At 36.2% G+C, this 12,500-nt stretch overlaps 1 protein-coding gene across 5 annotated transcripts in view; it reads left to right on the top strand.

Annotated features, from left to right (window-relative positions):
• LOC106879847 (AP-3 complex subunit delta-1) overlaps positions 1 to 12,500 on the top strand; it is a 57,898-nt gene that overhangs the window by 6,126 nt on the left and 39,272 nt on the right. For all 5 annotated transcript variants that reach the window (XM_052975997.2, XM_052975996.2, XM_014929561.3 and 2 more), the window contains exon 2: positions 10,964 to 11,059. In XM_052975997.2, coding sequence (XP_052831957.1) covers positions 10,964 to 11,059 — 96 coding nt within the window. The remainder of the gene's footprint in view (positions 1 to 10,963; positions 11,060 to 12,500) is intronic.

The following is a 12,500-nucleotide window of genomic DNA, read 5'->3' as shown; positions in this document are numbered from 1 at the left end:
CCAAGACTTATTCTTTGTAAGCCTAGTACTTATTCTATCGTCTCTTTTGCTGAACCTCTAAGTTACGGGGACGTAAACACACCAACATCGATTGTCAAGCGATGGTGGGGGAGACAAACCCAGACCCAATATATATATATATATATATATATATATATATATATATATATATGCGAAGGACTTCTTTCAGTTTCCGTCTACCACATCCACTCAAGCTACTTGCCACGTCTGCGTCTATATGTGTAGGAGTGGCTGTGTGGTAAATAACTTGCTTACCAACCACATGGTTCCAGGTTCTCATCCCACTGTGTGACACCTTGGTCAAGTGTTTTTCTATTATAGGCTCAGGCTGGCTTAAGCCTTGTGAGTGGATTTGATAGACAACCTGTTGTATGTGTGTATATAAAATGGAATTCATCTACATCTGATTCTGGTGTTCTAGTTGCATCTGTTCCATCGAAGCAATGTGTATATATATATATATATATATATATATATGGGTGTGTGTGTGTGTTCCCCACCACTACTTGATAACTAATGTTGATATGTTTATGTCCTCGTAACTTCGTAGTTTGGCAAAAGAGACTTAGTACCAGATAGAATTAGTACCAGGCTTAAAAACAAAGAACAAATACTGGGCTTGATTCAGTTGACTATAATTCTTCAAGGCAGTGCCCCAGCATGGCCTAATAACTGAAACTAGTAAAAGCTAAAGATATATATATGCACATGCATACAACATAGCTATGTGGTTAAGAAACTTGCTTCCCAAGCATGTGATTTTCAGTTCAGTCCTGTTGCATTGTACAAGCCCAGGCGAACCAAAGATTTGTGAGCGGCTCTGTTATTTGGAATCTGAAAGAAGCCTGTCGTGTGCATGTAATTCCAATCTCCCATGAAAAAATATGTGTGGCTAACAGGTGAGAGTTGGCATCAAGAAGCATATTAAGCCATAGAAAATCAGCCTCCATGAATTATGTGTGATCCATGCAGACATAGAAAAGAAGTGGACATTGAAATAATACTGATATGTATGTATGTATGTGTGTATATATATATATATATATATATATATATATATATATACACACACACATATATATACATATATATACATATAAATACATACAAATATAGATATATATATATATATACATATATATATATACATACATTATATATACATATATATATATATATATATATATATATATATATATATATACATATATATATATATACATAGGCGTAGGAGTGGCTGTGTGGTAAGTAGCTAGCTTACCAACCACATGGTCCCGGGTTCAATCTCACTGCGCGGCATCTTGGGCAAGTGTCTTCTACTATAGCCTCGGGCCGACCAAAGCTTTGTGAGTGGATTTGGTAGACGGAAACTGAAAGAAGCCCGTCGTATATATGTATGTATGTATATATATGTATGTGTGTGTGTATGTTTGTGTGTGTGTTTGTCCCCCCAACATCGCTTGACAACCGATGCTGGTGTGTTTATGTCCCCGTAACTTAGCGGTTCGGCAAAAGAGATCGATAGAATAAGTACTAGGCTTCTAAAGAATAAGTCCTGGGGTCGGTTTGCTCGACTAAAAGGCGGTGCTCCAGCATGGCCACAGTCAAAAGACTGAAACAAGTAAAAGAGTAAAAAAAAAAAAAAAAAAAAAAGGATACATACATACATGTGTGTGTGTGTATCTGTTTTACACACACACACATATATATTATATGTATGTATCTATGTATATATGTGTATGCAGATCTATATATGTGTTTGTGTTATCATCATCATTTGATGTCTATTTTCCATGCTGGCATGAGTTAGACTTATGTGTATGTATGTATGTACTTAGGTATATATATCATTATTCCATGTGTAATCTTAGGATTGTTGAATCCTTGATATCCCTTTGGAGTGCAGTGATTCAAGGTGAAACATTAGATTCAGAAATATCCCTGAAGATTCAGATGTCAGTAAAGTCTTTAGAAAGTTTAGTGTCTTGGCTCTGGTCACAAAGACATCAGCAACAAAGCAAAAATATGTTTATAAATCTTTTGTCTTATCCTCTCTATATTTCTCTGAAACTTGGGCATGTTACAAACATTACTTTGGACACGTAGAACAATTTCCTCAAAAATGTTTATGCCATATTCTGAAAATAAAATGGAATTCAACCACCTCTGACTTTGATGTCCTAGCCACATCTGTTTCATCTAAGCAATGATTTTGAAAAAGCAAATGCGATCGTCTGGAGATATTGTTCCACATGGCTGATGGGCATACTCCTAAGCAATTGTTTCATGGAGAACTTGTTCAGTGAAAAAGGAAATGGTGTAAGCCAAAGTGAAGGTTTAAAGATGTATTGATGGAGAACTTGAATGTAGGAAATGATCCCCACCCCCCAAAAAATAACCTGGAAAGTCTCATAGTGGATTGTTCAAAATTATGGGACGGTGTGAAAACTTATGAAGAAAACAGGCTAGTACAGGTAAATATTGGTTTCAAATTTTGGCACAAGGTCAGCGATTTTGGAGGACAGGTGTGTCAATTGTAACAACTCCAGTGCTCAACTGGTACTTGTGTTATCAACCCTAGAAAGGATGAAAGGCTAAGTCTACCCTGGACGAAACGCTGCTAAGCATTTTGCCCAATGTGCTTATGATTCTGCCAGTTCACCGCCTTACTTTAATCTGTGATATTGGGTTCAGATTTTGGCGCGAGGCCAGCAATTTTAGGGGAGGGTTAAGTCGATTACATCAACTTCCAATGCTCAACTGGTACTTGTTTTATTTATTCTGAAAAGATGAAAAGGAAAGTTAACTCTGGTGGCATTTGAACTCTGAATATAAAAACAGGTGAAATGCTATCGAGCAATTTGCCCAGTATGCTAACAGTTCTGCTAACTTGCCACCTGAAATATTAAGAGGAAATAAGGTGGGTGGAGAAAAAAGCAGCCAGTAATAGAATATGAACTTGGTTAAACTTTTTCATTTGTACATTTTGTGGCAAAATCTGCCTGAGGCTCAGCTTAAATCTCACGTAAGAGCACAAATTAGGACACTTTCTACTGTTTATAGAACAGTTTTCCCCTTATCAATGCTACATATACAACAGGATGTGCCAATCTGAAAGGAGGTCTAAAGAAATGTTCCAAGGCTCATCAAGATTAGATACGACAGGCAGTTCAAGTTGCACCAAAGCTAGCGTGCTATTTGTGTGGACTTCTTTTTAAAAGTATGTCTGGTCTAAAAAAAAAGCCACGTAAGATCTTATGTCAGGACTAAGCATTTGTGTACACAGAGGTGGTCAATTTTTGTAATGAGCTGATAGTCATCATGTGTGTGTTTGTGTGGTTATATGTGTGTGTGTGTGTGTGTGTGTGTGTGTGTGTACGTATGTGCATACGTATATAGAAGCTATGCTAAAGCTGGCTGATGATAGATCTCAACGTGGCCCCGTGGCTCCAACCGTTCAACCCATGCCAGCCTGAAAACGGTCGTTAAATGATTGTGTATGTGTGTGTGTGTGTATTATTGTATGTGTATACATACACATGTGTGTGTATTATATATATGTGCGTACGTATGTATATATATATATATATATATATATATATATATATATATATATATATATATATATATATTTGTCTCCTATGGCTTCTATATCCATATCCATTTTCGCATTAATGAATTGATCACCATTGGACACCTACTTTTCGAGGTAGTTTTCTTTTAGCGTGTTTATAATTAATTAGTTTTAAATAATTAGATACACACGCACAAAATGTTCAGTTAGTATTTTAATTTTATTATGTATGAGAAGACAACTTTACCGATCAATAATATGTCAATATGGTTGACTAGATCCTCGTGTTATTTATTTAAAAATAATTTTAAACAACGATGCTTCGACTTACTTGATATGCTTTTATATATATATATATATATATATATATATATATATATATATATATAATATATAACGGAATTTGATTTTGTGGAACCGCTTGCGTATTTTGTTGTCTACGTTGGGAAACGTCAATTGCTTCTGAAGAAGGCGTTGCGAACCAACGAGGTTGGCCGCTTTATAGTCACGCAAGTTTGCTAGAAACAACAGTCAAATCTTATCAAAGTCGTTCCATGCCGTCATTAAAAGGAAATGTTGAATAATGAATTCTAAATGTACTTATCTAGAAAAACAAAAAAAAAGAAGACTAGATAGTCATACAGGAATTAAAAAAAAAAGAATTTTTTTTTATAGATGGACTTGACCGGTAATAAAGAAATTCTTGGTCGCCTTCAAAATGTGATAAATATTTATATAAAATTAAAAGTTCAATAAAGAAAAAATGAAGGAGAAAAATATAAAAGATGTTCGGTTCATTTTATTTGTATAATCTGAGTGTGTGTGTGTGTATATATATATATGTATACATACATACATACATACATACATACATACACACATACGCACGCACCTAACTTCACCATTTACTCATGTTTCTCCCAGCCTGTAGTTCTTTTCAAATCCCAAATTTAACCAAACCTAGCTATTGCTTCCAGTTGCATTTGGTTATATATTGACAATGTATATACCTGTAGCTAAATTATATTCTTCTGCTCATTCCACTTAACTGGCCTTTGATCCTAAGCAGTGGTTTTCAACCTTTAATATCCAGGCCAGATCCCAGACCTGGATTTCTTTTTTAGGAGGCTGCACCAAAAAAAGTAAAACACAAGTCTAAAGAAAAATCTATTATATTCATAGAGGGAAGACTGTTGAGGGCTGCTGGAAGGATTCTTGAGGGCCACATGCAGCCCTGGGGGCCATGGTTTCACTAGATATTCACTCATATCTGGAGAGCACTCTGTTATACTTTAAATCACACCTATCGCTTTTGAAGACTGTCTTTTCTTTATAAGAACATAACTGTTGAAATGTTTCCTTTACAGTTTGAATGTTCCTTGTAAAACCCAGAAAGCGATATCTCCTAACAGTTAAATCAATATTTTAATAAATCACTCTCACTATAAATTTGAGCAAAACACTATCATTTTGTATATTAGCAACATTAACCCTGTGCTGCAATATCAATTTTCTTGTCCTTTTTCTATAAATTCTAATATATACACATTAATTTTATTATCTTCATTATTTGCATCACAAATTTCTACTGTAAAGTACTGTAGGGAAGTGGTTATACACCATTAGGTGTACTCCGCTTCCATACATTAATTTTCTTTGAGAAACAACGGAACGCAAATTCTGAACTATCAACACAACAATATTTATTACAATAGAATTCGGCAGCACTTCGCCCTTTGGTTACTGAGACGCCGTCAATGAAGTTGCGTGGTTATTTGTGTAGCTCCAGAGTTGGAATGTTGGAGAGAGGCTGCTACGACGTCTAGGCTCTTCGTCGGCCAGGGTGAAAGAGAATGAAAAGAAGCGCGAAAGCTTGGATGTCGATGACTACGCATGCGCATGGGACTCTTCCTGTATTCCTTCCGGAACTAGTCCCTGCGCATGCGTGGATAAACTTTCCGGAAATGTCGTCTGCTATTAAGGCGTCACTACAGTACTTTTACTGCACTTATTATGATCTGTTGTATTTCACTGCTTCTGATTTCATATCATTTATTACCCCTTCGCTATCTTTTCCTGAATCTGCTTCATGATAGTTACCCTTGTTTAATCTGACTTGTCATACATCATTTCGTTAACTTAATTTAAAACAAAATCATAGTCGGTGAGGCAAGACCTTCGTACATTGGGCCCCACCGAGGCGATGACTACTGACCGAGACCTTTAGAAATGTGCTGTGCGTGAGAAGACCCGGCAAGCCAAGTAAGATCGTTGCAAGTGCCCCTGGACTGGCTCTTGTGCGGGTGGCACATGAGATGCACCATTTTGAGCGTGGCCGTTGCCAGTACCGCCTGACTGGCTCCCGTAGGATTTTCGAGCGAGATCGTTGCCAGTGCCCCTGGACTGGCTTGTGCGGGTGGCACATAAAAGACACCATTTCGAGCGTGGCCGTTTTCGTGCGGGTGACACGTAAAAGCACCCACTACACTCTCGGAGTGGTTGGCGTTAGGAAGGGCATCCAGCTGTAGAAACTCTGCCAAATTTAGATTGGAGCCTGGTGTTGCCATCCGGTTTCACCAGTCCTCAGTCAAATCGTCCAACCCATGCTAGCATGGAAAGCGGACGTTAAACGATGATGATGATGATGATGATTTGTTTGCATTGCCCAATTTTATCCACTCCTAAAATATTTATTGAGGATGATAAATATATAAATTTCCCATTAACAATAATTGCTTGCCACTTCTAAATTCATAGACACAGTTCTATATACTGTATTTTCTGGCATACAAGTCAACATAGTATATAGTGTAAATATACAAACATTGTCACCATCTTTCCAAATCCTGTTGCATTTCACTTGGAAATTTTGGTCTTGCAAAGCTGTTTTGGTGTATAAGTCAACCTACTTTTTGGGGTTGTAAATTTTGGTTGGAAAAATTCGACTTGAATGTCAGACAATATAAGTATAATTAAATGCTTCTGTAATCTACTAACACTATTAACTCATAGTAAATTTATTTCCCCTCTATCTTGAGTATTGAACTTATATTATAATTCATCTCTTAAAAGCCATTAACTTTATTTTATAACCGCTACTCTATAATGACATAACTTTAATATCTGTATAATAATTATTGACTTCAGCTTGATCTCTTTTATTTAATTTTACACACAGGGTGCTGATGTAAGAAGTCTGGTAGTACTACTATTAGCTTTTTCATTTTCTGTTCATTTTGTATTAATCTTTGCTTTTTACATCTTACCTTTTTAACATACCATAACCCAAGCATTTACTAATCTTGATTTATAACACCACAAATATTTCTTTCAAAACATTAAATGTATAAACAGCAACAAAAGGTCTAAAACTGTAATTACATCATCAATTTCCTTCAATTCCTTCAATGTACCCATTCATACATTTTTGTATGGCATATATTTTTAAAAACTCAATCGGCATCATTTAACTTTCACTTTCCCATGCTTGCATGGGTTGGACAGAATTTAAGGCAGATTTCTGCCCTTCCAGTTTCCAATTCTTACCTGTTTCTTAGCAAGGTAACACTCCCAATGACCAGATAAGTTTCCACAGAAGATTGCAAACAACAGAATATGCTTGAAAATAGGAGAAAACCAGCAACTGGAAGAGCATCCAGCTGTAGATTCACCAAATTTCATGTGACCATGCAAGCATGAAAATAGAAATGGATGTTTAAAATGATAATAATGATGTGTGTGTGTGTGTGTGTGTGTGCATGCATACACTTATGATGCCTGTTTCTGTACCTCCATCATACTTTAACCTCTCATCACCTGGCACCAATGCTATTCTCTCCACTATCAGTTGATGGCTTTTGTCTTGCAAGTTACTTGGTGGTCTCACTGGTGCTGGTACCATGTAAAAAGCACTCAGTACATCTGTGGGTTTTAGGAAGGGCATCCAGCTGTAGAAACCACGGCAAAGCAGTCTTCTGGCTTGCCAGCGGTGTGTGTATGTGTGGAGATGCAGTATGGTCAAAAGGTTTATGAAGTTCACTTTGCAACCATGACGACCTGAGTTCAGTCTCACTGCATGAGTTGTTGGCCAAATGTCATTTTCTTTAACATCAGGTTGGTTCCTACCTTGTGAGTCACTGTTATGCAAGCATTGTCCTTCATTTCCTATCTCTCTTGAAAATATTCCTGGTCATGAGCAAACATTCCCTTGTTTGGAAACACGAGGGTTGATGAGAGGAAAGGCATCCAGCTGTAGGAAATTCACCTCGACAATCTAAAAGGTTTTTGTGCAATCATAAAAATCTTTAAAACCTACAAATACTTCCAGCTTGTATCCTATCCCTTCTCTCCATTTTCTTTTACTGCCTCACCTACACACACTCTTGGACACTCATTATTGCCTCCTAATCCCAACATCAATATTTACTGATACCAACTATTTTAATGCATTTATTTTAAGCTTTTCCTACTCCTAACATAAACCCTTATGACCTTATGGCATTCTATTATTTTTGTTTTTTATATTTGTTTACCCTTTTATTTTCCTCTATTGGGCTTATTGTCATCCTCTTTTGTTTGATTATTTACATTTTAATTATCCCACCTCCTTATGCAGACCATTCTCCCTGCTCCCTTTGTTTTGAGGTCTTGGTTTTATGCTGACCCATATCCCCTTTATTTTGAGGTCTTGGGCTACTTCACTTTCATTTCTTCTCTTGTCATGACCCACATTTAGTTAACCCTTTTACTGCAGAAAGTATATCCATTCAAAATTTCCCTACCCTTAACTGCAGAAAGCAGTTTCATATACCAATTCACGTCTTATTCAAGAATGTCATGTTGAAACTATTTTTCGTTGAGTTATGTTTTTAGTTTATTGAAGCAACATGACTCACAGAAAATAGCAATTCTATTTCTTGGTAGATATTTGTCATCATTAATGGAATAACCATGAAATTTATTTTTGCAGTTAAAGGGTTAAATTATTGGTTATCTGCTCTGTAACCTCTGTCCATTAAGCCATTTATTGCATAAAGGTTCATTTTGTTAACAATCAGAATTATATCTGAATGGGTCGTTTTATTCTCTGACCTCCTTAATTTGATGACCTTTCAACTCTTTACAATTTTAAAAAGAAATTGTTCTTGTCTTTCTCTCTCTAGTAATTTGCTGTTTTAATTACATTAAGAGATTTAAATTTTAAATTACATTTTAAAATGTTTCTTGTATCTTGTAATTAAGCTGAACCATCATCTTGTAATTATTCTTAACTAAATAATTTTAATACTTTAAATAGTTTTTTTCAAATCACTTTTTGCCTTTCCTTAAAGATGGCCAACTGCTGTGTCTCATCCATTCCTTCTCCTCCTTCCACCCCCTCTTCTTTAATCCTCTCCCACACTCTTTATACATCTCTTCTTTTGTCCTTCCTCCTCTCTATTGCTCTTTCTTGCTTTTTATCTTCCTCACTTTTTCCTATCTAAAAACTTCTTTTATATCATGTATTTTGAATTGAATAACTTTATTTTAATTCCTGTAAACAACTCTTGAATTATTTTAATTGCAACTGTTTCATTATATAAGGCATGTTAAATTAATAGTCTCCAACCATTTTTTTGCAACATGGACCAATTCCCGCACATAACGGACCAATTTCACACACATAACAAAACACAATTAAGTGCATAATATATAATTTAATTATTACATATATAATACAAATACATTATATATGTAATAGATATGTAATGCAAAACCACCCAGCAGACTGCAATAGTCAATAAAATAAAAATAAAATTTTAAAATTCTTTCTCTGCAGCCTAGAACCAAACGATCCCAGGCCTGCAGTTGATGCCTGGGACCCCTGCTTTAAATGATCTAAATAGTTATTTATATGTTTCTTGCACAACTTGAAAAGTATTATTTCAATATTTTCCCCCCACTATATGGTCAACTGACAACTTTGTTTATTATCCCCTACATTCTGTTGCGTCCCTCTTTTTCGTAATCTATACTTCCTACTTACATCCCCCTCCTGGTGCTTTTCTTCCTTTTCCTCTCCTTTACCCTTCGCTCTTTCACTCTCCACAGATTTCTTCTTAATTCCTAATGTTATCTTCTAAATAACCTTGCCATATGTTTTTGCATTCTGCATTAGTCTACTTGTCTTATCATCTTCTAGCCATCCTTTCTGACTTTTTATCCTTAGTTCTCTCCGTATAATCTTCTTCCTTTCTTCTTGTTGCTCCAAATGCTTTCCTAACATTTGCACCATACCCCTGTCACCCCCACTTTCATGTTTTTAGCCTTTCCATTTTCTCTTATTACCAGGTTTTCATTCCCAGCCTCTGTTCCGTTCATAAACTTCATCTCTTTTTTCTTTGTATTGAGACTCCATCCTGTCTCTCCAAACTAATGATATATGTGTGTGTGTATTTATAGTATATATACATATATATATATAGCTGTGTGGTAAGAAGCTTGCTTCCAAACCACGTAGTTCCAGGTCAGTCCCACTGCGTGGCACCTTGCCCAAAGTGCCATGCACCCAGAGCAAGTGTCTTCTGCTATAACTCTGGCCTGACCAAAGCCTTATGAGTGGATATGGTAGATGGAAAATGTGTGTGTCTTTGTGTTAGTTCCTAACCACCACTTGACAACTGGTGTTGGTCTGTTTTAATCCCTGCAACTAGCAGTTTGGCAAAAGTGATCAATAGAATAATTACCAGGCTTAAAAAGAAGGTTCTGCAGTCAGTTCATTTGACTAAAATTCTTGAAAGTGGTGCTCCAGAATGGCTGCAGTTCAATGACTGAAACAATTAAAAGATAAACAGCATATTCAAACACACACATATACACACATGCAGGCTTCTTGTGGGAGGCTGGTAATGGCACAGTGGTTAAAAATAAAGGTGGATAGTAGGAGGTTTATAGTATAATTACCTCTGTTAGCAACATAGTTTCTCCTTTCATAGGAGAATCAGATTGTATATCATTGAAACCATGAATAAATCTAGAGGACTTTGCATTGATTGAAGTGTTAATTATAATTTTGGATGTGCAATGGAGTCATGCGGGGGAAAGAGAAGTGAAAACGACGAGGAAATGTTTGAATATAAAAAATATTGGCAGACTGCATGCAAAAAGAAAGAAAGAAAGGAAAAAAGAAAAAATAGGAAAAATCAACAAAGAAAAACAGAAAAAAAAAAAACGAACCTAAACTGTTATTGACTGGAATTGCAAATGAATGGAGCAACGTGGGTGAATGATTGCTGAGATTTGGTGGATGGTTTTCGCAATTTTATCATAAAATAATTTTTCCCTTTGTTAATGTATTTCTATAACTTTATTCTTTTATTACATTGGCAGGCAAAATACATAGCAGAATGCCTGGATGAAATAAAACAAGAGCTTCGACAAGATAACATGGCTGTGAAGTCCAATGCTGTAAACAAATTAACATATGTAAGCATTTGGTTCTTAGAAATTCTTTATTAGTTTTTTTGTTTTGTTTTGTTTTTACCTATTTGTAAAACATGAATTTTCTTCACTTTGTTAAATTTTCTTTTTATTTTGCAGGAGAGAGCTAACTTAAAATTGGTTTTTAATCTTTTAAACATTAACCTTTTTAACATTCAAATTGGCAATATCCAGCCTAAATATTCTACCACTTTTCAGTCAATGTGGTGGTGCTGCTATTCAGTCACTATCAGTCAACGAGAATGAAAGACCTTCAATGTGGTTGCTTGACCTGCTAGAAATATTTGCCAAATTCCTCAAATTTCACCCTACTACCTTAAAAGGCAAAAAAATGAAGCACACATTGGACAATGTAGGCAGGGAAATAAGAGTCTTTAGATCATCAGATCAAATGGTCTGCAAGTATTTGTTCTGATTTTCTGTGCTCTGAGTTCAAGACCAGCCTGAAGCTGACTTTGTTTTTCGTTGTTTTGGGGGTTGATAAAGAAAGTCCAGTCCAGAGCACTGCTTTCAATGGTGTATGAGATGTTACATACAATACACAGATGGTGATTTTAATTATGCATCTAACGAATTGGAAACTACTAACTTGATATCAACCCCCCCGTTTGAAATTGTAGATCAAGAGGTATAATTTTAGTGGAGTAATTAGTTCTGATTGCTAAACGGGTGATTGCTGTTTAATTAACACCACTACGACCACTATCATCATCATCAGCAGCAGCAGCCGTAGCACCAGCAGCACTACTACCAACATTATTAGGCTGGGACCACCACCACCACCACCAGCTTCATTATCAGTACTATCAAAACTCTCAACTTATCTGTAACAATGACGATTGCCATTCACTACCACTATCATTAGAATCACCACGTCTGTCATCACAACCACAGCAAGCCGATGCAGGAGTCTCTATGTGGTTGCTTTACTAACTAGAAATAGCTGTAAAATCTTACTCAAGCTTCAACTTACAATCTTACAAAAAAGGATAAGTATATTAGATAGAGAAAGATAGATAAATCATCATCGTTGTCATCATCATCATCATTTAATGTCTGTTGTCCATGCTGGCATGGGTTGGACAGTTTGACTCTGCCACTTTGCCTCTGTCAGGCCCAACGCTTGAAAGGAACTCAGCCACTATGCCTCCTTCAGGCCCAATGTTCAAAGGTACCACAGGCTGCAGGTAGTAAGCCCGCTACACATGCAAAACTCCAGGAGCTCCAACAAAACCTGTGATAAAGAGAAAATAATAATAATTATAATGGTTTCAAATTCTGACACAAGGGCAGCAATTTCGACCCCAGTATTTTATCCCTGAAAGGAAAAAGGGCAGAGTCAACCCTGGTAGAATTTGAACTCAGAACATGAAGATGGAGGAAATGCCACTAAGCATTTTGCCTGGCTTGCTATTGATTCTGTCAG

The sequence above is a fragment of the Octopus bimaculoides genome, chromosome 23 (assembly GCF_046866305.1).
Source record: "Octopus bimaculoides isolate indiv1 chromosome 23, ASM4686630v1, whole genome shotgun sequence".
NCBI classification, from domain to species: Eukaryota; Metazoa; Mollusca; class Cephalopoda; order Octopoda; family Octopodidae; genus Octopus; species Octopus bimaculoides.
The sequence above is the reverse complement of the archived record's forward strand: the minus strand, read 5'-3'. Positions and strand labels throughout refer to the sequence as shown.